This window comes from Lepidochelys kempii, chromosome 1 (assembly GCF_965140265.1).
Source record: "Lepidochelys kempii isolate rLepKem1 chromosome 1, rLepKem1.hap2, whole genome shotgun sequence".
Taxonomy (NCBI): domain Eukaryota; kingdom Metazoa; phylum Chordata; order Testudines; family Cheloniidae; genus Lepidochelys; species Lepidochelys kempii.
Window position 1 is genome coordinate 272,727,028 of NC_133256.1, and position 25,396 is coordinate 272,752,423.

At 41.9% G+C, this 25,396-nt stretch overlaps 3 protein-coding genes across 13 annotated transcripts in view; 2 read left to right on the forward strand and 1 right to left on the reverse strand.

The window, feature by feature from the left end:
* CEP290 (centrosomal protein 290) overlaps positions 1 to 1,050 on the forward strand; it is a 122,585-nt gene extending 121,535 nt beyond the window's left edge. For 6 of the 7 annotated variants that reach the window (XM_073327590.1, XM_073327592.1, XM_073327593.1 and 3 more), the window contains one exon: positions 193 to 1,050. In XM_073327590.1, coding sequence (XP_073183691.1) covers positions 193 to 381 — 189 coding nt within the window. In that variant the 3' untranslated portion in view covers positions 382 to 1,050. The remainder of the gene's footprint in view (positions 1 to 192) is intronic. The other variant, XR_012156724.1, reaches the window with a different exon arrangement.
* Positions 1,046 to 23,477, reverse strand: RLIG1 (RNA 5'-phosphate and 3'-OH ligase 1). 2 transcript variants are annotated; one of them, XM_073327605.1, is made up of 7 exons: positions 22,804 to 23,477; positions 20,563 to 20,680; positions 19,713 to 19,808; positions 8,933 to 9,049; positions 7,628 to 7,825; positions 3,439 to 3,608; positions 1,046 to 1,940 (listed from the first exon to the last, which is right to left on the reverse strand). In XM_073327605.1, the coding sequence occupies exons 1-7, from the start codon at positions 22,855 to 22,857 to the stop codon at positions 1,752 to 1,754; spliced, it is 942 nt and encodes a 313-aa protein (XP_073183706.1). In that variant the 5' UTR covers positions 22,858 to 23,477; the 3' UTR covers positions 1,046 to 1,751. The 2 variants fall into 2 exon arrangements, with proteins under 2 accessions (XP_073183706.1, XP_073183705.1); XM_073327604.1 differs by having other exon boundaries at positions 22,768 to 23,477.
* The window catches only part of C1H12orf50 (chromosome 1 C12orf50 homolog), a 28,823-nt gene continuing 26,050 nt past the window's right edge, over positions 22,624 to 25,396 (forward strand). For 3 of the 4 annotated variants that reach the window (XM_073327602.1, XM_073327603.1, XM_073327599.1), the window contains exon 1: positions 22,624 to 22,976. The gene's annotated coding sequence lies outside the window, so the exon portion shown is untranslated. Of the gene's footprint in view, positions 23,348 to 25,396 lie in introns of all 4 variants that reach the window. The other variant, XM_073327600.1, reaches the window with a different exon arrangement.

Consider the following 25,396-nt stretch of genomic DNA (forward strand, 5'->3'; position numbering starts at 1 on the left):
AAGGTATATAAATGATAACCTGTACCTTTACATTCAGAGTGCACAAATCAAAGCGAGTTTTTAAAATTTCCCATGAAGGAAAAGGCACACAATTAATGTTGTCATTTAGTCCTTTTATATACACCTTGACACAAAAACAGAATGTAGAATCTTGAATTGTAGTAAGTTGGTAATATTCAATTCTTTTATTAGGAAGAAATCAAACAACTGAAAAGAGAACTGGATAACTTTGACCCTTCCTTTTTTGAAGAAATTGAGGATCTGAAATACAACTACAATGAAGAAGTGAAAAAAAATATTATCTTGGAGGAGAAATTAAAGAAGCTTTCTGAACAGTTTGGTGTTAAAGTGGATATTTCAGCCAATGTGTCTAGTGATTAAATCCATGTTAAGTATTTTAAGAACTAACACCTAAATTGAGTCAGTAGGCTGTTATATGTAATACCACTTATATGCAAGCCTGATTCTAATTTCTCACCATTGTGAATTAGGACCAGCTTCATTGAAGTTACAATAGTTTGACACCAGAGAGAGAGAAGCAGCAGACTTTTCAAAAAAGTTACTAAAATCTTGTCATTAGTGCTTCAGATCCAATAGATCTAGAAATCAATGTGAAAACTTGTCTTACCACCTCCCCACTTGTTTTGCATATTTTATGCTTTAGTTCAGAAATGACAGCAGGGGAGATCAAAGGATTTGAGCAAAATCCTGGGGTGAGGAAGCCCTTGACTTCAAAGCCAGACCTGCTGCATAACAGAAAGAATTGTAATACTTCAGCAAGGCAATGAACTTTTTTTGTACTTAAATGTAAAGCTAATTTAATTTATTTGAAAACTGTCAATATTTGTATAGATCTAGTGTTGGTGGATGTTTGGTACATGCAGAGCACAGATGTAAATAGAACCAAATTGTGAGAATACACAATTTGTATTGTCTATTTTTCTAAGTTAAGTATTTGAAACATTACTTTACATGCTGCTCTTGATAAAGTTATTTTCTAAACGGTTATGGACTATTTTTTCAAAATAATTAAAACGAGTTTACATTTTACTATTTATGCTAATTTATTAACAAAAAAAACAGTGTCCCAAGAGACTGGATAATGTAAACAATTTCACTACTTGGTTTTCAAGTCCTAGTACCCTACTGCAGCATGGCGGGGGGGTATACAAATAGTGTGGAATGTCTAAATAAAAAAAATTGTCACTATTTTAAACATTTTTTTAAAACGTAGGGCCTGATTATGGTCTCAGTTACTGATTTAAATCTGTGTTACTTCACTGATATCATAGAAAGCATTGGGCCCTAAGTCTGGAGCCTAAACCTGAGAATGTTTGAGTTGCAGTCTGACTTCAGAATAAAACTGCAGGCTGTAAAAATTCAGAAACTCTAAAAGTTAGCTGACTTTTCTGTTTGTTTTTAAAACCATCACTATCTGCTTCGCTATACAAGCCCCTGGAAGCAGCTACCATTAAAAACACTGTCCTCCTCTTAGCCCTAACAGCTTCAACATTTCAGGGTCTTTCAAAACCAAAACAGCAAATGTGCTGAAATCTAAGAGAGGGAGATCCATTTTGGATTTGCCTTTACTGCTCTTTTGCTTCATATTATTGATAATATTTATCCTAATCATGTGCATTGTAGCTACAGAGCTACCTATGCCACAATTATTTGCAAAAATATCCACTTGTATTGTAGGCAAAGCAGAAGGAGGTACAATCGTACATATGTGACAAGATTCTTTTTTCTCTTTAAACATCAAACTTTATATCTTTGAGTCTACTGAACCTTTGCCCATCCAGCTTTGAAAAATGGTTAAACAAACATTTTGGTTCAAAGTCACAGTCATATTTGGTCCCATTAACAGCAATGACAACTGGTTGAGAATTCAGATACGTCTCTGGAATTGGCCAGCATATACCAAGATGATGTCGATGGAGCTAAGAAGAGAGAAACAGGAGATCAGTGTAAACATCCTCATACATTTGACCACTTATGACAAATATCCATCACTAGTATCTCAACAGCTAGCTGCTTTGGTCACTGATGTCACATCACTTAGAAAGCTCATAGTTATTGTACACGGTGTGTGAAACTTATGTCAAATTGCTTCTGGAAGTTTGCCATATACCACTTCAAAAACTACTAACTTTCCTACAGCTGAAGTTAAACAACGTGTTTTAGATAGCAGCAGGAATTCAGACCAAGTGAAGAAAAGTAGGGGGAGGGGGATCTCAAAAAAAAAAAAATAGGTAGCTACAATTGCAACTGCTGTGATGAAAACTAGGACAGTGTTGTATTTTTTTAGCAGTCATTTTAATGTGATTTAGCAGGTGAATGTGAAAAGAAGCAGACTACATCGCTACGTAGTCCTCCACAAACCACAGTTTGAAGACCATTCTTACAGAAACAATGCCAGCTCATTTTGATTATTATAAAGTGATCCCTTGTTTTATAAGGAACTGTTCTTCTTTGAGTACTTGCATATGTCCATTCCAATACAGGTGTGCATGGCTTCAAGCCACTGACCCACAGAAAAAAATCAATTATGGGCCACACACAAATAAAAAGCAAATTAATTTAGGGTTGTTGGGGTTGTTTTTTGAGAGAGATTTTTTTTTAAAAAAAAACCAAGCCTTAATTGGTAGGTGCTACCGCCACAGGACAAGATAATACCGTGGTCATCCTTTATTTTGTCTGTTTTCAATTAACTGTTCAAACTACTGGCATAATTTATTTAGGGTGGAGGCAGGAGTTTTATACACTATTACTGAATATTTGCTATTATGCTAAGACATTTGTGTGCTCTTATTGGCATCCACCTTAGAGACATTGAAGGGGGGTGGAACCTTTACTGAAAAGTACAATGGAAAGCAATGTATAGGATAATGGCAGGTGGATTTACCTTCATCAGCATAAATGACTAGAGCAGTTTGGAGGTTAATCTGTCTTTATAACAGTTAATAAATACCGTAAGTATTGTAAGGAGTCCAATACAGTTTGACAAACTACATCACACAGCGGTTACAAAAAGGTACAGCTCCTGGGCAAGAGAGCTGTGTGTTCTGGCTACAACGAGAAGTGGTATGTGGAGTGCTGGAGCCCTCCTGCCCCTGGAAAGAAACTGGGTAAGAAGCTGTACTGGGAACAAAGATAGATGACTAGTGTCTAACTCACAGTTTATGTTGAAAATTATCACAAACTGGGCTTGTGAGGAGCTGATCAAAGCTGTCAAGTGCTAATTTGAAACATGATCTCACAAAGTAGCTAAACTGATTCTCACCCAATTAGAAGCAGCAGTGCATATTGTATTTTAATCCCTTGTGCCTTTTACACTAGTAGTTTTGTCCTTGAAGTGTTTCTTCTGCACAAGTGTGGGTTTTTTTTGTTTTATGTTTTGAGGAGTGCAGATTCACTCATGACATTCTAAATGGTTACCTTGATTAAATGTCCATCATTACAGTGCCATACAATTCCTTCAATTTTACCCTCTGTGCAGCTTTCAAACCAAGATAATATATCACTGTGCTTCAGCATAGGTGGATTCTTTATTTCAAATGCTCCATGTGGTACAAGAAGATGGAGAGGGTGCTTCTTACTTCCTAATCCTTTATATAAAAAAAAAAAATTAACCTGTTAAATCATGTAGTCACTCAAGTCAAAATTTCCCTTATTTTTATTAATTACAGCCACATTAAGAATGCTGTCACAGAAGATTTCTGTCAGATACACAGGGCTGGCCTATAAAACACATTGGGTGAAATCCAGACGCAGCTGAAATAAATGGAAATTTTTCCATTGACTTCTACAGAGACAGGATTTCATCCCTGCTTTTCAGCAACAGAAGTAGATTTCCTGTCCTGGGTGAAGTGGGATATTAATTTTTATTTTCATATTAGGGAGACATAACAAGTCTTCACAATCTTCTGATTCCACTGTAACTTCTTGCCCCATGCAATATTATGACATTACAAATGTAAGCCAACAGAAGTATAGAAGTATATATAGGCCATATCTCAGTTTAAAAAATACAGTTTCTAGGAAATTAAATAATCACCTCTCCAGTTTGCATGGCAAGCTGCATCTAAAAAAACAGAGGTTTTTTGTTTTTTAAGAAAACTCGTGTGTAGATAGATATCTTTGATTTTTGCCATGACTCCAAATAGGTCCCATGACAGCACTACTATCTTATTAGAATCCAAAGGAACACCACCTTGACATGCTTACCACAGAAAAAAACTCAATTTCGCATCTAGTTCTTAAACTGTGATTTACCATTAATATACTATTGTGGTGAGATAGGCAAACAATAAGCTTTATATATTTAAGATCTACAGTTACCAAATGAATACTAAATTTAATTAGAACATACGAAGTGTCTCTTGCAAGCTACGAGATTTCTGCTTCAATATGCTCCAAAGAGCCACAAGTTAAGACTACTTGACACAATACTCCTGGGAGAATTCTGCACCACTGCACACATGCAGAATTCATGTCCCCCACAGATTCCCCACTCCTACCCGCCCTGACAGAATATGCACATCTCCTGCAGAATGTTTCAATTACACCTTTCATCCACCAGGGAATGCTATGGTACCAGAAGAGAGGGCAGCTAGCTCACAAGCTGGAGCAGGGAGGGGTCAGAGGCTGCCTTTCTCACAGCATCCTGCCTGCAGGGCCACAGAACATGGTGGGGGATGGATAGAGTGGGGCACACAGGGCTGCTGGGGGGGGGGGATGTCACAGGAACTAGGGGGGTGATAGCATTGAGCCAGGGGCTCAATAGGAGCAGGGGGGGCTACAGGGCCACATGGGGACATGTGCAGATATGCCTGGCTGAATGGGAGAGGTGCAGGGAACACTGGGATGGGCATATTTGCCTGACTGAATGGGAGAGATTAGGGTCAGCCGGGGTCTGCATGGGGGAGGCTCCCCAACATTCCTCCCCTCAGAAAAACAACCCTGTTCCATATTTCTCCCACCCACACCCAACGACTCTCCAGGTTCACTTGAATCATAGACTTTAAGGTCAGAAGGGACTATTATGATAGTCTATTCTGACCTCCTGCACAATGCAGGCCACAGAATCTCACCCACCCACTCTTCTAACAACCCCCTAACCTATGTCTGAGCTGCTGAAGTCCTCAAATGGTGGTTTAAAGACTTCAAGGTGCAGAGAATCCTCCAGCAAGTGACCTGTGCCCCACGCTGCAGAGGAAGGCGAAAACCCCCCAGGGCCTCTGCCAATCTGCCCTGGAGGAGAATTCCTTCCCAACCCCAAATATGGCGATCAGTTAAACCCTGAGCATGTGGGCAAGACTCACCAGCCAGACACCCAGGAAAGACTCCTCCTCTCTCCCTCAGCTGTTCCATTACCCCTAAATCCCACAAGCCTTTCCACTGCTTCTGAGGAGTATGAGAAATGTGTTTCTGTATTCTAGTTTAAATGAATTATTATTCAAAGTTCTGTATTAATATGCTTAGCCAGGAATCTGTCAAAAAAACATTTGCTGAATCTTTTTTGTTGTCTGTATGGTTACAGACATAATTACTGGCAGGTATTTTGAAATAAATTACCAAAATAATTGAGACTAGCGGGATTATATTGTTATTTTGACAAATAAAATATGCAGAATTTTGCAGAACTTCAAAATATTGTGCGCAGAATGTTTAATTCTTTGGTGCTGAATTCCCCCAGGAATATAACAAACTTCATGTGTCGTTACTGAAATGATAATAGGGATGGTGTAGTAGAACTATAGCATACTCTTCCTGCCATGCGAAGACAAAAGCTGTTATTCTGGGAATAAACTGTTACAAGTAAGCACATGTAACACTCCAAAGCCTATTTAACCTGCTCATTTTTAAACTGCGTTATAAAAGATTCAAGAACGATTTGAAGGATCAAAAGGAAGTAAGTTCCACTGTGCATGGGCCTTTTCTTTTTGCCTGTCAGTAAACTATCACACAGTGATGTTTTAAAATATTGATTTTATTAAAAGAATGTCATAACCCTGTTGTAGCTGAGATCAAAAATATTTCCAAGATATTTTATAATATGAAGTCCTCCTTGGCATACATAAGTAATATTAGGAGCTCATAAAAATGCTACTGAAGAATAAAGTTTTGCTTTTGGAACATAAAAAATTGCACCAAATAGCAGGTGTTTAAAAAAAAAAAAGTCTTCAAAGAAGAGCACCAGCTTCTCCCCCCAAAGCCCTTCAGCACATAATCATAAATCGGAGGCGATCTATTTTGTTCTAAGTATTTCCAATGAAGTGCAATTTAATATTTGTTTCCCAAGTGGTGTTGCACCACTCTTTGGTTCTGAGAAAAGAGGTCCGTTTAAATGGAAAACAAATGCATATGCCCCAGTCATTCATCCAACTTCACTGCAGCAGCAGTTTGTCTCAACCCAAAGGGAAATTTTTTTTGTGGATGCCTCTTATTAAAAGTTAGCAGCACATCACTGACTGGCTTTGGAAAGTGGAGCAAACATTGTCCCTGCTAGTTCAAGGTTATGTCTTCACTAAAAGAAAAAAAAAAAATGTGGTTTTGCATTATGATAGCTATCTTGATGTAAAGTCATAGTGAACACATAGCCCGGGTAGTTTTTACCTGAATATAACTAATTAAGGTCAACCCAGGTGGAAGGCACAGAGACTTAGCTACGCAGAGGTAACACACTACAGTACTGTCTCAACTTAGCTAACCTGTAAAAATGCAGCTATTGATTGCAGTGAAGACATAGCTGTAGTCTTGCATGGAGGAGAAGAAAAGTATCTTAGCCCTGATCTACACTAGGCGGGGGGATCGATCTCAGTTACGCAACTTCAGCTATATGAACAACATAGCTGAAGTCGACATACTTAAATCAACTGACTGTGGTGTCTTCACCGCAGTGAGTCGACTGCTGGCACTCCCCTGTTGACTCTGCCTGCGCCTCTCGCAGTGCTAGAGTACAAGAGAGCACTCAGGGGTCGATTTATCGCATCTAGACTAGACACGGTAAATCGATCCCCACTGGATCGATCGCAGCCCTCCGATCCGGTGGGTAGTGAAGACATACCCTTTGGAATTACATGCAGCAGGTTGGAAGGGGAGAATGAGATAGTTAAAAAGACTGTATGCATTATGTGGAAACTGCCAATCACTGAAGTATCTAAAAATATCTCTAAACTCCACCCTTTGGGCACTACTGTAGCTATCCCCTCATTTTCTTTTTTAAAGAGAGTTATACCGGGGACCCCTCAGGGGATCACGAGGTTATTACATAGAGGGGTCATGAGCTGTCAGCCTCCACCCCAAACACTGCTTCACCTCCAGCATTTATAATAGGATTAAATATTTTTTAAAAGTGTTTCTAATTTATAAAGGCGGGAGGGTCGCACTCAGAAGCTTGCTGTGTAAAAGGGGTCACCAGTACAAAAGTTTGAGAACCACTGGGTTATAATATGTTAATAAGCCATGTTGGCAACATACAAGTTGCTTTTAATTCATGGAGCTTAGTGAAGTAATTCCAATCTCTTATTTTGCAAGTAAAAAATGCCATACCTTTCACACTCAGAACACATTAAAATATTTAAGGTATTAATGAGTGTTAAACAACAACACATGCTATGCTTACCATATGGATTTGCATTAATATTAGTTCCAATAAGCTCCAGGGTTTGTTCCAAAAGGTCTGATAATGGCACGGAACTGATTTCCAAACGTCCAGGATCATCAGCATGGCACTTCAATATAAGGGCTATTTCTGCCTCATAATTAACAACAGATGAGTGCCAGCGATATTGTTTGCTATTTTTCTCCACTGGCACCCAACCTATGAGAAAACATGCCATTTTACTTCTTGTCAAGGCACATTAAAAGCTGTACATGCATTAGAAAGTAGCTATAAACTATAGCATTCTACTAATATGAAGAGCTACATACCTAATTATATTTTTACAAGGAAAATAAACTTATCCCAAGGACAAAGTTACATTGTACCTCAAAGAAATGTGTCAAAGGAATTTAACAGGAACAACTGTGTCTTTTGGCTCAAAGCTTTGCAAATCAGTGTGGCCAAATGCCACAGGAAAAAAATGTTTCTATGACAGCAGAACAAAGCACGACTGAACAGTGAGTAAATGACATGTTAGAAAGGAACTTTCTGAGTATGGTGCTATGCAGTGTAGTTGTAGCCATATCGGTCCCAGGATATTGGAAAGGCAAGGTCAGTGAGGTAATATCTTTTATTGGACCAACTTCTGTTGGTGAGAGAGACAAGCTTTTGAGCCACTCAGAGCTTTTTTCAGGTCTGGGAAAGGTACTCCCAGTGTCACAGCAAAATTCAAGGTGGAACAGATTGTTTAGCATAAGCAGTTTGCACAAACTGTAAGGGATCATTCAAGGCAGAGTGGCCCGTTAACACCTCTGCGGTCACAGGACAAAGAGAGGGGGTTAGTGTTCTAATAAGCCATAAATCCAGCATCTCTGTTCAGTCCACATTTTTAGTGTCTAGCAGAGTAATGAATTTAAGCTCCCAGGCTTGTCTTTTGAAAGTGTTGTGCAGGTTTCCTTTGAGGATGAGGGATGGATAAGATCAGATATAGAGTGATCACTTCGTGAAAAGGGTTAATCCGCAGGTGTGAGATCATTAGAGCATGAAGGGATTGGTTTCACCCACACAATCGTTATTCAAGCAGTTAGTGCTCTGGATGAGGTACACCATATCTTGGGATAGGCATGTGTAGGATCAATGAATCTTGAAAGGTGTGGTGTGGGTGGTGTTGATCATTGTAGCAGTGGAGATGCGTCTTCAGGTTTTGCATCTGTTGTTTTGGCAGGGTCTGGTGCCACTGAGTCCTGTTCTGTGGGTATTTAACTCTGGGCCTAATGAAGCAGAGAAAAATCCCCTTTTCTTTAAGACAGACTGTATGGTATATACCTGGAATGTGTCCGTTTTCATCGGGCAAAGGGTTTCCACTCGATTGCTGGATTTCCTTTGCTGGAATCCAGCATTCTGGGACAGGTCTGAAGTCTTCTTCAATATTCCAAATAAATTCTAAAAATAAAAATGTTAAATATTTATTTTGTGACAAAATTTTAGCTAATTCTATTATCTTACCTTCTTTCAAAAGTAAACATTCAAATAATCTGACATAGGAAGAGTACCAGCATGAGGTCTAATCTTTTGTTGTTGTTTTTTGTTCAATTTTTGTTTTTTTAACTAATTTGGTCTACTAAGATATTTAGGCAAAGAATTTCCATTCCATTCCCACAATCCTGGACTTCTGGGGCTGCTCTCCTCTCTGCAGCTCACGGAGGGAGAGCAGCCTTTTAGCGCTGAACAGTCTGGCCAGAACACCTCTGTTCCTGCTTGCTGCCAGATTCTCTGCCACTGCAGCAGCAGACAGTAGCAGGTTCTTTTGCTCCTGCCCTTTCTACCTCTATTTTAACTTCTTTGCTCAGAATTCCTCCCCCTCCCTGAGTCAGTTAACCCTTTGGGAGTAAAACTCTCCCTGAACCACCACTGCATTGTCTCCCTGCTTGTTCCTCCAATTAGTGCTCTATATCTGAGGCAGCCTCCTGAGAAACAGGCAGTGACTTGTGCCCCACTTGCACTCAGCCTTCCATCTCTAACTCTGTTAGGTCCTGGTGCTACAAGCTGGATAGGGAGGTGGGGTCCCTACCGACCAAGGCAACCATGACTCCAGCGAGGAAAAAACAGGCAAGGAACCTCAGTGCAGAACAGCGAGAGGGTCCAAAAGCAAGGTGGACCCTGACCACTCGACTCATGGGTTAAGTCCCAGGGGCCAGCCACGGATGTCTAACTGCAGTATAGACATATCCGCTGACAATGAGTTCCTTCTCCGAGGAACAATGGGACTGAGTGGGAAGGATTGTGAGACAGATCTTTCGAGAGGGTCTTCAAGTCTTAAGGAAGGCAAGCCACAAAAGACCTCACCAAAGCCACAGCAGAGTTTCTGCACTCCCAAAGCGCATTCAAAAGGCTTTAAAAAAAAAAAAAAAACCTAAAAAAGCAAAAAAGGGAAAGAAAAAGCAATAAAAAAAAAATCCAGAAGTTATGAGTCCTCTGATTCCTCTTCCTCCCCCACTGAGGAAGATGAGCTTTCTGACTCTGAAACCTAAGCATGCTCCTGTGAGTAAGCTTCAGAGTAAATTTCTCCCCGCAAAATCCTCATATATGGCTGCAATACCCTTTCGCTCCTCCCTTCGAGGAAGTGATTACGGATGAACAGAACAAGCCTGATAAAGGAAAGCATATTCACAACATCGACCTCAGACTCTACAACATTCAAGAACCCAAGGGCTCTATTACTGATACACCAGAAGTTGATGCCAGTGTAGCGTCCCTCACCAAGGATATGATTATTTCCTCAGAAGGGGAGTTCAAGCCTAAGGAACCCACGGATAGAAAAATGAAGGCCACCCTTAAAATGGACTTTGAAGCTTCCTCCACCACTCTTCAAGTGCCCCTGGTGGCCATCTGCTTTGCAAGAGCATCTTTTTCCTGGTTGTAAGATCTCAAGGCCTTTAAAGGACAGAGATAACCTTGACTTTTACTCCGCTTAAAAGAACTCTTCCTAGAAACAGTGTTTGTAACTGATGCTTCAGTGGATGCAATGAGGTCCTCAAGCCCAAGCTGTGACTTCCAGCTTAGTAGCCAGGTGCCACCTATGGCTCCAACCGTAAGCATGTCTTATGCTGAAGCCAAGTTTACAGTCTCCCTCCTTTTTTGAGAAAAGCTGGATACAGTGGTTGCCGACAATGTGGCTAAATCCAAATATTCTCTCCCTTCCCCACTAAGTGCCCATAGAAAAGAACAGAGACTGGCATTCAGAAAGAGGTGCAACTTTCTCTCCTCTTCCTCACAGAGAGTCAACAAATTCCCCAAAGGAAACAGAGGAATTGGGGACCAGGGAGTGTAGGAGCAGGATTTTATATTTTTACTATGAGAATTAATGTATGTCTTGATTTCATCCTGCTAGCCCTCCCCATTTAAATAGCAGAAAGGAATGACCCTCTGGGACTATGAGATTCTGTTTTCCCATATGCATTACAATTAGGACCTGTTATAAAGTTTAGTTAATAAGAGACAGGATTTTGTATTGTGTCTATGTTAATTACATTAAAGGAATGTTGAAGGCCTGAGCACAATGTAAACTGTTTTTGACCACAAGATTTAGTCTTAGTAACGATAAACATGAACTGGTAAGACTGTGTGCATGGTGTGAGAGACTGAAAAGCATATGCTAACTGTTGTATTTGCGTTTATTGTAAATACAACAGTTAGCATATGCTTTTCAATCACACACACACACACACACCATGCACGCAGTCTTACCGTTGATGTTTACAGTTACCAGTCCAGAGTCTGGATCAATCTAGTGATCCAGCCAGATTGGTCGCAGAGGGGAGCAGGGCTCTGTCGGTCACTATCCGATGCTCCTGGAGTGTGGCAAGATGAATCCAAAGTCTCATGGCCAAGCACCCTGTTCTTATAGTCTTTTTTCTCTGTTGAAGTCTATGGATTTTGCTGTGTCAGTTTCTGACCGGTTACTCCTTGATTGGTGTTAACATTTCAAAACACCTTTGAGAGGGTCATCCTGTCGTGGTTTTGATTTAATCAATTGTCTTTAGGGGTGCCAGCCTTCCCCTCAGGGTCGTCAATCTGCCCTTCCTTCATTATAGATCGTTCTTTTCTGCTATTCAAATGGGGAGGGCTAGCAGGATGAAATCAAGACATACATTAATTCTTATAGTGCAAATATAAAATCCTGCTCCTACGGGGGAGGAGGGGGGAGAAACAGTTCAGAGTGACCTCAGCCTCCCTGAAATCCACTCTATGACAAAGATCTCATGTGTCTTTACCCAGAGCTGAAGCCAGGGGAGAGGATTTCTCATTTTGTAAAGAAATGGTTTTCATCAACCACAGACAAGTAGATGAGGGAAATAATAAGCTAGGGATACTCCCACAAGCTGTGGACTCCACTCCATCCATCCTTCATCCATTCAACCCAGCTCTAATGACCAGAAAGTCTGATCCAGAATGAAATATCTTATCTTCTGGACATGAGCGTGAGAGTGTGTTCCCTCAGAATAAAGTTTCTCCAGATTTTACTGTCTTCTTCACTGCACAGAAGTGCACAGGGGGTATTTAAGCTGTTCTTGACATCAAAAGTGGATGAAGAAAATGAAGTTTCAGAAGGAGACCCTGCCCACCAATGTCATCGCTGTCTTGAGGGACTTCTTTACTTCAGTAGATCTAGCAGATACGTATTTTCATATCCCCATCAGACAGTGTCACTGCAGACGTCTGAGGGTTGCCTATGGCAGGAAAGATTATCAGTACCAAACTCTCCTATTCAGCTGGTCATCAAGCCCCAGGGTTTTTACAAAGATGATGTTGATGATAATAGCCACAGCCAGTGAGGTCACAGTGAACTCACCTGTACCCTTTCCTGGACAACATCCTGATCAGAGTTCCAGCACAGTCAGCAGCACACAAGGGCTATGTTTCAGACCCTCTTCAGATCTCTTCCAGGTGCATGGCTTCATCATAAACACCAAGAAAAGCGCTCTGGTTCCACCCAGGAATTTATTTTCTTACTCCAGTGCTGCAGACATAGCTCTATGCCTTGAATTGCTAGGACTCCTTGTGCGGTGTATGAGGAACACTCCATAGGTGCAATCATGCATCAGAAGTCTTCAGCCTTTGTACTAAATGTGTGGGACCACTCCCCAGAACACATGAAAGAAGAAGTGGGACCGCTAAAAACTGAGGATGGAGTGGAGGTCAAGGATAATCTAGGCATGGCCCAATATCTAAACAAATACTTTGCCTCAGTCTTTAATAAGACTAAAGAGGATCTTAGGGATAATGGTAGCATGATAAATGGGAATGAGGATATGGAGGTAGACATCACCATATCTGAGGTAGAAGCGAAACTCAAACAGCTTAATGGGACTAAATCGGGGGGCCCAGATAATCTTCATCCAAGAATATTAAAAGAATTGGCACAAGAAATTGCAAGCCCATTAGCAAGAATTTTTAATGAATCTGTAAACTCAGGGGTTGTACCGTATGATTGGAGAATTGCTAACATAGTTCCTATTTTTAAGAAAGGGAAAAAAAGTGATCCAAGTAATTATAGGCCTGTTAGTTTGACATCTGTAGTATGCAAGGTCTTGGAAAAAATTTTGAAGGAGAAGGTAGTTAAGGACATTGAAGTCAATGGTAAATGGGACAAAATACAACATGGTTTTACAAAAGGTAGATCGTGCCAAACCAACCTGATCTCCTTCTTTGAGAGAGTAACAGATTTTTTAGATAAAGGAAACGCAGTGGATCTAATTTACTTAGATTTTAGTAAGGCGTTTGATACTGTGCCACATGGGGAATTATTAGTTAAATTGGATAAGATGGGCATCAATAGGAAAATTGAAAGGTGGATAGGGAATTGGTTAAAGGGGAGACTACAACGGGTCCTACTGAAAGGTGAACTGTCAAGTTGGAGGGAGGTTACCAGTGGAGTTCCTCAAGGATCAGTTTTGGGACCAATCTTATTTAATCTTTTTATTACTGACCTGGGCACAAAAAGTGGGAGTGTGCTAATAAAGTTTGCAGATGATACAAAGCTGGGAGGTATTGCTAATTTAGAGAAGGACAGGGATACTCTACAGTAGGATCTGGATGACCTTGTAAACTGGAGTAATAGGAATAGGATGAAATTTAATAGTGAGAAGTGTAAGGTCATGCATTTAGGGATTAATAACAAGAATTTTAGTTATAAGCTAGGGACGCATCAACTAGAAGTAACGGAGGAGGAAAAGGACCTTGGAGTATTGGTTGATCATAGGATGACTATGAGCTGCCAATGTGATATGGCTGTGAAAAAAGCTAATGTCGTCTTGGGATGCATCAGGAGAGGTATTTCCAGTAGGGATAAGGAGGTTTTAGTACCGTTATATAAGGCACTGGTGAGACCTCACCTGGAATACTGTGTGCAGTTCTGGTCTCCCATGTTTAAGAAGGATGAATTCAAACTGGAACAGGTACAGAGAAGGGCTACTAGGATGATCCGAGGAATGGAAAACTTGTCTTATGAAAGGAGACTCAGGGAGCTTGGCTTGTTTAGCCTAACTAAAAGAAGGTTGAGGGGAGATATGATTGCTCTCTATAAATATATCAGAGGGATAAATACCAGAGAGGGAGAGGAATTATTTAAACTCAGTACCAATGTGGACACAAGAACAAATGGATATAAACTGGCCACTAGGAAATTTAGATTAGAAATTAGACGAAGGTTTCTAACCATCAGAGGAGTGAAGTTTTGGAATAGCCTTCCGAGGGAAGTAGTGGGGGCAAAAGATCTATCTTGCTTTAAGATTAAACTCGATAAGTTTATGGAGGAGATGGTATGATGGGATAACATGGTTTTGGTAATTAAATATTCATGGTAAATAGGCCCAATGGCCTGTGATGGGTTTTTAGATGGGGTAAGATCCAAGTTACCCGGGAAAGAATTTTCTGTAGTATCTGGCTGATGAATCTTGCCCATATGCTCAGGGTTTAGCTGATCGCCATATTTGGGGTCGGGAAGGAATTTTCCTCCAGGGCAGATTGGAAGGCCCTGGAGGTTTTTCGCCTTCCTCTGTAGCATGGGGCACGGGTCACTTGCTGGAGGATTCTCTGCTCCTTGAGGTCTTCAGACTACAATTTGAGGACTTCAATAGCACAGACATAGGTGTGAGGTCTTTTTTAGGAGTGGTGGGTGAAATTCTGTGGCCTGCATTGTGCAGGAGGTCAGACTAGATGATCATAATGGTCCCTTCTGGCCTAAATATCTATGAATCTATGAAATATCAAGTACAAATTCCAACATATGTATTCAACTCCTTACAGCGGTGGTCAGCCCATGGCAATAACCCCAATGATATGCTCATCTGCCTTACAGATCCTTTAGTCCTTACTACTGACTCCAGCCTAGAAGCCCGGGGAGCTCACTTGAAGACCCAAATAGCACAGGACCTCTAAACTGAAGTACTCAAGCAGCTTCAGCTAACAGCCTGGTTATTGAGAATGAGACATTCTAGTACTTCTGTCTGTCCTCCACACTCATTGACTGCTTTCATCTAGCAGAGTCTCAATACTAAAGCGTACTCCTCTGTCTGGTCAGGATTCAACAATTCATGCCAGGAACACAATGCAAATCTCAGAAATCCAGGAATTCCAATCATTCTAGACTTTCTCTGTTCTTAGTTGCATGTTATTCACAGGATCCTCACACTCTCTGCAGTCAATCCACGGGTGGCCAGAGTCCTTCAAGCAGTCTGATTAGCCAGGCCACTCTTCCCAAAATGAGACTTTCTGCTATTTCTGTGCGCCCTGACAAGCCTCTGATTTCAGCGTTAGCCTTTTATTTATCCATAAGACTTATTTCTTAATAGCAGTTACATCTGCCAGGGGAGTGCCTGTGCTGGCACCCTTATCTATACGGGAGCCTTACTGCACGTTCCATGGAGCCAAGGCAATACTCAGGACACCAGAATCCTTTCTTTGAAGGTAAGCTGTTCCTCCCACACTTCCCAAGTGTTACTCGCACAATATAGGGCACCCCGCCTATATCCTTCCAAGGGCTCAAGATGTGACCCTGTCAATTTAGGCACCCCAACTTTCCCTACCAAAGGATCAGGGTGTAAGGCACCTACCCTTTCCTATGGGCTCAGGGAGAAACCTGGCCAATTTAAGTACCTGCCCTTTCCCATGGGGATCAAGGCTCTACGGATCTGCAAGATCTTTTCCCAGTGAAAGAGCCTTACACAGCTGTGCTCTAAACATCTATTTCAGGGGTTGGCAACCTTTCAGAAGTGGTGTGCCAAGTCTTCATTTATTCACTGTAATTTAAGGTTTCATGTGCCAGTAATACATTTTTAACGTTTTTAGAAGGTCTCTCTATAAGTCTATATTATATAACTAAACTATTGTTATATGTAAATAAGGTTTTTAAAATGTTTAAGAACCTTCATTTTAAAATTAAATTAAAATGCAGATCTTATCAGTTTAGTATGATCATTGCCCTTGCTTTTCCTTGCTGAGTTTTCCAATGTCTGCAAATAGATTATCTTCTTTGGGGAGAGAAAGGTTCCATTCATCCAGGACGGCGGCTGGTGTCCCGGACTGGTGGCTGGTGTCCTGGACCAGCGGCGGGCTGAGCGGGGCCAGCGGATGGAACCCTAGGCCAGCAGCAGGCCAGCAGATGGAACCCCAGGCCGGCAGCAGAATGCCACTGAAAATCAGCTTGCGTGCCATAGGTTGCTGATCCCTGATCTATTTATTAGCAACACACACAGAATACATATACCAAGCAAACTTCTTATGCTCATCACTCCCAATATAGACAAAGTTCACCCGATCGCCAGTCAGGATCCACTCATCTGGGGGTTTCTGGTGATGCCTATGCACGTCACTGTTGTGCAGAGAGGTCAGAGTTCCAGCAGCTTGATGTTGAACTGCAGTCCAGAAATGGTTCCCAAAGAGCACCGTTTTTCATTTATATTATATAGGTACAGCTAGCTACCTCCTTCAAATGCACTAAACCTATCACATTATACCACATCCCTAAATAACAAAAAAATTTACCAATTACATACTGGCACCTATGTGTCCTCCTTTCTGCCCAAGTTTTTTTTACATTTTATCTTTCATGCACAATTTGTAACTTAATTGTGACCTTCTCCGTTTATGAAGATGGTCAGCATAAAAATGCTGGTTAGAGCTTATCTTATCATTTGTTGAATCTCTTTCTGTATCCTCCCTAATTTTCCAGCGCCTGTGTGTCTCTACTTTACGAGGGTGGTGGCTACAACACTTGTTAGGAACATTCCTGAGGTGTGGGTGCTTTATCAGCAGCAGAACATTCTTTTTTTCAATTTTAGTGGTGAACTCCCTGAGTTTCACCTAAAGCTGGTTTAATATTGGTGGAGGAGGGATGGAGGAGAGTGATACTGATGAGGTCTCAGGCCTACACAAGAGGATGGGCATCCTTCACTCTGTCCAAAACAACAGCAGCCAACTAAAAAAGGCACGACATCTTACATGTCAAAAGAGCATTGAAAATCTCTCAAACATACAGAATCCACAAAAATATCAGGCTCCCTATTCATGTCTTTCTACCCAAAATGTCAAGTACTCAGAGCTCTCCAAGTCCTCCAACACTAGATGGATTAGACTATGTATTGTGGAAGCCTACAAATCATCAGAGGCTCCTGTCCCAGAAGAGATCAAGGCGCACTTCATGAGATCATTAGCAACCTCCTGGGTGGAACAAGCAACTGCATCCACTGCTGAAATCTGCAAAGCAGCCACTTGGTCTACAGCCAACCCCTTCATTTAGCATTGCAGAAAATAGAAGGTCCATGATGTAGAGGCCTCCTTTGGCAGGAAGAAGATGCAACCGGTGGCCCAGAAATAAATACAGACTCACAAAAAGTGGGGTACTTCTTTCCTACCAAACTTTTGTTTCATAACCTCCCTTCATATGTTCACTGCTTTCTACTTTCCAGATGTCCAGCACTGTGAGAGATGCTAGGCTGCAGAATGGAAAACTTCTGACTGATAATTTCTTTTTTGCTAGCAGCATCTCCCAAAATTCTAGTCACCCTGGATAGTTCATGAGTCAAAGGTCAGATATTAAGTGGAATCTTTACCATATGACCATATTCCTTGGTCTAATGTACATAGCTATTCCATTATTCCCTGAATGTTTTTTAATAATGATGTTATGCAAATTTTTCATCTTGGGAATAACTCATCTGGCAGCAAGCCGGAGCAGAAGGGCTGTGGCCAGACGGCAAAACTAAAACTCTGATCTGCCTCTGAGAGCTGCAAAGAGAGGACAGCAGCCCCATCTTTCAATAAGGGAAGGAGGAGAACCCAGGGAGGACAGCAGTCCCATCTTCAAAAAAGGGAAGAAAGAGAATCCAGGGAACTACAGACCGGTCAGCCTCACCTCAGTCCCTGGAAAAATCACGGAGCAGGTCCTCAAAGAAACCATTTTGAAGCACTTGGAGGAGAGGAAGGTAATCAGGAACAGTCAACATGGATTCATCAAGGGCAAGTCATGCCTGACCAACCTGATTGCCTTCTATAATGAGGTAACTGGTTCTGTGGATATGGGGAAAGCAGTGGACATGATATATCTTGACTTTAGCAAAGCTTTTGATACAGTCTCCCACAGTATTCTTGCCAGCAAATTAAAAAAGTATGAATTGGATGGATGGATGGACTATAAGGTGGACAGAAAGATGGCCATCTTGTCGGGCTCAACGGGTAGAGATCAACGGCTCTGTGTCTAGTTAGCAGCCAGTATCAAGCAGAGTGCTCCAGGGGTCGATCCTGGGACCAGTTTTGTTCAACATTTTATTAATGATCTGGATGATGAGATGGATTGTACCCTCAGCAAGTTCACAGATGACACTAAGCTAGGGAGAGAGGTAGATATGCTGGATGATAGGGATAGGGTCCAGAGCGACCTAGACAAATTAGAGGATTGGGCCAAAAGAAATCTGATGAGGGTCAACAAGGACAAGTACAGAGTCCTGCACTTAGGACGGAAGAATCCCACGCACCGCTGCAGGCTAGCGACCGACTGGCTAAGCAGCAGTTCTGCAGAAAAAGACCTGGGGATTACAGTGGATGAGAAGCTGGATATGAATCAGCAGTGTGCCCTTGTTGTCAAGAAGACCACTAGCATATTGGGCTGCATTAGTAGGAGCATTGCTAGCAGATCAAGGGAAGTGATTATTCCCCTCTATTCAGCAGTGGTGAGGCCACATCTGGAGTATTGCGTCCAGCTTTGGGCTCCCCATACAGAAAGGATGTGCACAATTGGAGAGCAACAAAAATTATTAGGGGACTGGGGCACATGACTTACGAGGAGAGGCTGAGGGAACTGGGTTCGTTTAGTCTGCAGAAGAGTGAGGGGGGATTTGAAAGCAGCCTTCAACTACCTGCAGGGGGGTTCCAAAGAGGATGGAGATTGGCTGTTCTGTTCTCAGACAGAACAAGGAGCAATGGTCTCAAGTTGCAGTGGGGGAGGTCTAGGTTGGATATTAGGAAACACTATTTCACTAGGAGGGTGGTGAAGCACTGGAATGGGTTACCTAGGAGGTGGTGAAATCTCCATCCTTAGAGGTTTTTAAGGCCTGGCTTGACAAAGGTGGATGGGCTTGATTTAGTTGGTGCTGGTCCTGCTTGAAGCAGGGAGCTGGACAAGATGACCTCCTGAGGTCTCTTCCAATCCTAATCTTCTATGATACTAGACATCCAGAATTGTGGGAGATGCAGCTAGCAGAAAGGAAATTTTTGATAAGAAATTTTCTGTTCTAGTCATGAATTTCCATTCTAGCAAAAGAAATACCATGGAGCAATGAAGGAGACATACACTAGGAAAAAGTTTTAGTATTTAATACTAGCCCAGAGTGAGGAACAAGTGACCAATTAGCCAAAATTATAACGATGGTACACGGAGATAAGTAAAGTCATAATAGCATTTGAAATGAAATATAGAAGTTTTGAGCCGGATCACTAATATTTCAACATAATACTAGTTTTGTTTAACCAAAGGTCTCTCTCTTTTAAAGAAATGCTTCAATTACCAAGAGAAAAAAAAAAAAAAAAGAGAAAAAAAACCCTCACTGACCTTTTGAGTCTTCCATTGAATACAGGAATCTTTTAAACCTTTTCTCAGACAGTTTGTTGGGTTTTCTATCCAACCTGGCCCAAAGATACGGCTGCCCTACAGGTTTCAGAATTAGGAAAACAACAGCTTGTTTAGATAATAGCATGCAGGACAGGATTTCTCCCATTGAAATGGACAGTTTAACATGAGAAGTAAAATATCCAGCAGTAAATATTCTATTTCCTCCTGCCTTCAAAAAAAAAAAAAAAAAAAGAGTCATATAAAAAGAGGACATATTTAAATTGAGGTTAATTTGCTCACTTGTCAGAAAACCTAAGAGCACTATGAACAGTACCTTGCTTAATATGATGCACAAACTGCTTGAAATATATATTTAAAAACCACAAAACGGATATATGCATATTCAAAATATACTTTCAGTAGAAAGAGAGAACAGGAGGAATTTTCAAGGGTTCATCAGGTATTCATTGAACCACACTTTTTCCTCACACCTCTGCAAATAAAATACCGTTTATCGGACTTTCTGAGAAAAAAAAAATTCTAATGACAAAATGCCAACCAGGTAGAATAGTTTTCTTTGGCTACCAGGTTAATTTAAACTGGATCATTTTCACCTGGACTTTAGTTTCACAAACTATACGAAAATCCAGAACAATTTTACAGATAGGTGTATCTTCTATAAAATTACAGTAAACTTACATTATCAGTTAATGCATATTTTATAGTAAAGCCATTATTTTTTTAATGAATCTGAATTTCCCAGATACAGGAATGCAATAAAATGAAAATTATGTACAACTTATGGGTACAAATCAACATGAGACGTCTACATACAAATCTTCCGTATTACCTTTATAGGTTGTTACGTAACAGCAGGTTCCATCCACCTTCTCAGTTGGAATTGCATTGTATATATCTGCATCTAACGCCTTTCGATTTATGGTTTCAGTTGCCAAAACTTTAAATGACTGAAAAGACAACAATTATTTAAACCTCAGTCCATAACTTCCTATATGGACTCTAATATATTATAATTGACATCCACAAACCCAGAATCTTTTTTTTATTCCTAGTTTCTAATATTGCCTAAGAATGCAACTATTTCACAATATATTACAAATCTGAAAATGCATCAAGGCAAAGGAATAAAACTTTCACACCTGTTGTCTTATAAAGAATAATTTAATGAGGCTGCTTCCCTCCTTTCCATTCGGGGTTTATCTTTAGGAACAACCTGCTCCCACACTTTGAAGTAGTGTGTGTAATGCAGAAGAGTTCCAGCCTAGTGCTACAGAATTTCAATAGATGCCTTTATGACATTACTATGGCAACAAAAGTTCCATGCATCATTTGAGGGACTAACTGTTCCTAAGCTTCAGTTTAGAGATGGAAGCCCTACTAGTACTAAATGATGGTGATAATAATAAACATACCAGAGTGATGGAAGCTGGTTAAAGCAAACACATTTTGAACAACATAATAAAGATTGCAGTCTTCATCTAAATCTTTCTATAGAATAAAGAGGTGAGTGTTCCAAGGAGTCTGAACAGACACCCAGTGGACATCGTGAAGTTGATCTTGTTTTCTGAGAGATGGTGTTGGTAAGACTTCTCAAAATAGGTTTAGATGAAGAAAAATCATTTCTGGTAAAGATTACTTTTAAAATATTCTCCTGTAGAATAATATCCTTTCCCCTACTCTTCTTTAGACTGTCAGCTCTTTGGCGTAGGAGCTGTCTCTTTCACTGTGTGGTAAAGCACCTAGCACGACGGTGCCCCAATGTTGGTTGAAGCCTCTAAGTACTACTGTTATTGAAATACATAAGAAGAAAGAGCCTGATTATCTCCCTGTTTTGCACCTTCTACAGCAATCTAACCTGTGCATTATGGGTGTGAAATGCTACCTGCTCAGATTAGTACACCCACAAAACACTGGTGTAGATGAATACAGAAGGTGCAAGATAGAAAAAAGTGTGAACTTGATTCTGTCCTTTCTGTTTCAGTACACATATACTTAATCTTTTGTATTTCCACATAATACTTGACTAATTTTTTATAGTTATGCATGTAACAAGTTCTTACTTTACCCTAACCTTCTGTCTGCTTCTTATAACAGTAAGAAACACTAATTTAAGGAAGAAAGCACACTAACATAACCACAGTCAAAACAACATTAGCCCCAAGAACTTCAAACAAACAAAATGTGAAACACCAAATACCCATATCATCACCATCTTTCGGGTCTGCAGGAGATAACTCCTTGAAACAGAGGAAGGACTGAATTCTGCAAGAGCAGGGATTTCACAATACTTGCTTGCTGCGTTATAAACTCCTAAATCCTTTTAACAGGAGACTAAGAGAACCCATCACAAGTGTTGTGTGACCAATTATTTCCATCAGAGTTAAGGAAGAGTGATGCCAGCAGGCCACCCCTGAAGTCACTGGGGTATATCAACCAACCAAAGCCTCAAGCAAAGACCTCCCCAGAAAGACGCCGAAAAGTGGGCTGAACAGGGATAAAGAAGAGCAAATTACCCCAATTACTTCTGAAAAAGGAATCATCATTCCGATAAGGTTTTAGCCATCAGTACTATTCCACCTGGCTTACCCGCAACCTGGTATGTGGGCAGTTCCCTATTGCTGTTTTATACAATGAAAACATGCATGGAGCCACCAAGAATCTCAAAGATGCACCAGGCACTGTTAGAGCTGGATGTGGCTGCAAGTCTCAAATACCCTTGTCCCCAACCAGACCGCTGCATCCCCTCCTCCCCAGCACCCTGAGCCCCTCTCCAGCCACTCCCACCATCACCCGGGTACCCACCATGCCCCCTCCTCTTCCCCAGCACCCTGAGCCCCCCCAGCCACTCCCACCATCACCCGGGTACCCACCACCACGCCCGAGCAGCTTCCTTTCCTCCCCCATGGCCAGTGGCTCCAGCACGACCCCTGAGCTCGCCCCCCATGGGCGGCAGGTCCCCGCGGCCCCGGCCCAGGACGCCGTGCGTTCCCTCCGGCATCGCTGGGCCGGGCCGGGCCCAGGCGCTTCCCGGTACCTGGCGCTCCCGCTTAGCCGAGGGCTCCTCTTTCACCTGCGTCACAAACAGGCAGGGCACCTTCCGCTGCACCGAGCCCAGGCGGCTCATGGCCCCGGCTCCCCTCACGCGCAACGGGACCGAGAGCGGAGCCGCAGCCGCCTCCCGCCAGCAGGGCCCGGACCGCAGGGCGCGCGCGCTGGGAAATGGAGTCCGCGGGGCGGCAGCCGGTAAAGGGCCTCGCGGCCTGCAGCGGCGCCCTGCGTGTGTGGGAGCGTCCCGCCCCCCGGGGCCCGGCGGATGTTTTCTGTGCGAGAGTTACAGCCTCCCCGCTGCACAGGGACGGGTCATTGCCTCGGGTGGCCCTCTGGGCGTTACAGCCCCACACCCCCTGCCCTGGGAACGATGGGGGTAGCTGTGTGGGTGTTACAGCCCCACAATCACGTGCCCTAGGGGTGGTTGGAGGGTAGCTATGTGGATGTGGCAGCCCCACAGTCCTCTGTTGTGCGGGGCGGGCGCTAGCCTTCCGCTTTTGTGTTGCAGTCGGAGACCTTCACAGTCTGCCTCGGCCTTGGTTCAGCTCAGAAGCAACCTCAATGTTGTAAGCTGCCTCTGTTGCAGTAGCTCAGCTGCATTTTCTACATCTGTGTTGTCCGTGGCTTTCATTATCCTCTTGTTGCCGGCACCCAGTGCCGAGAGGCTGAACAACAGCTTGAGTTGGTTCGTTACCCGGTGTGCTGCACCCAATAATCACAACGGGGTGGAGAAGCAGAAAAGTTTATTTGAAGCTTCAAAAAGGTACAGGGAGATTTGAATCTCAAATCCTGTACCACAGAGCAGGAAGTTACACAGGCTTTCATACATCCTTTTTCCCAGCATACTTATCCAATAGCAAGCTGCTCCAAGTATCCATATAGCCAGCCAATCCAGTTCCCAGCTAGTTCCCTGATTCTCTGTATCATTTGTTAAACTATACATAAAGCTGCTTTATTCAGCATTGTTCTTCCATATCTCCCCTGTTTGGCCTTGCTTAGTTTCAGGCAGTCTGACTCTGCAACATACTGTTGCAGATTCTCAGCATAACTGCTGTGTGTGCCTCCAGGCGGGGGGGGGGCAAGGACACCGGGGCCTAGTGCGAGTGGGCTTCATCGATACTCGTGGTCTTCCATCCCCTCGAGTTACCTAGTGGCCATGCCCCAGTGTTCCCAACACTCTGCATGCAGTAATGTAAACACCTCTTTACTTGCTGACTTTCCAGGCATGGAAGGGTGGATGAAACTCAGTGAAACCCTGGTTATGGGAAAAGATAGAAATGAGACATTGGGCAAATGGACAGGACTGGACTGACAACAGTGGCGGCTGGCTTCTCAGAAAGAACAGAAACTAAATATCCGTCACTGGAAAATGTTGCTGGTTCCAACTTAATGTATTGTGAGGGTCCTATCCTATTTCATATAAGAATTTCTCAAGAACTAGCATGTGCTGTGTGGTGCTTCTTTGTGGAGTGCCAATTTCCTAAACTGTTCTCAACAAGGCCTATCCAAGTACCAGGACATTTTATTATTTATTTTATGTATTTATTTTTATTGTTAACAATACCATTTTTAATATGGAGGACTGCGTGGAGTCAAGACTTCTGTGTTCTATTCCTAGCTTTCCCACAGAGTTGCTGTATGACCTTATGGAAGTAACTGGTCTGTACCTCTAGATGACCTCCTGAGGTCCCTTCCAACCCTGATATTCTGTGATACTGTGATACCTCAGTTTCCACATCTATAAAAAGTGGAATAGTACTCAATGTTTCTAGAGTGATTTGAAATCACAGAGAGAAAGCAGAATCATCTCAGGTCACAAACTAATTTGATTTATTAAAACTAATTTGGTTCTGGAGTTGGCCTCTGCGCATATTTCTTATTATGAGATGAACCCACTGGCACTGTTGAGCTTCAGAAATCTGCTGGAAAGCAGCACCCACTGAGATTCCTCAGACACCTTTTCACAGTTCTGAATATTTTGATCTGAGGTTATAAAAGGGCTATGCAGAGCTAATTACTTCAGTTCTTTTCTTATCACAGCCAGCCAATAAAAAGTTTCTCATACATATAAATAAAAAGAAAACAAGGGAAGAAGAATTGGGACTGCTAAGCAGTAAAGATGGTGTGGAGATCAATCTAGGAATGGTCCAACACCTAAATAAATACTTAACCTCAGTTTTTAATAAGGGTACCAAGGAGCTTAGCGATAGTGGCAGAGTAGTTAATGGAAATTACTATATCAGAGGGGGAGGTCAAACAGAAACTGATTAATGGGACTAAATCAGCGGGCCTGGATAATTTCCATCAAGAATATTAAAGGAACTGGCACATGAAATTGCAAGCCCAATAGCAAGGATTTTTTAATGAATTTGTAAACTTGGATGTTGTACCCTCTGACTTTAGGATTGCTAATATAGGACCTATTTTTAGGAAAGGGGGGGAAAGTGATCTGGGAAACTACAGGCCTGTTAGTTTGACCTCAATTGCATGAAAGGTCTTATTACAAATTTTGAAAGAGAAAGTAGTTAAGGACATAGAGATAAACGGGAATAGGAATAAAATACAACATGATTTTTACAAAAGGTAGAGTGTGTCGGACGAACTGGATCTTTTTC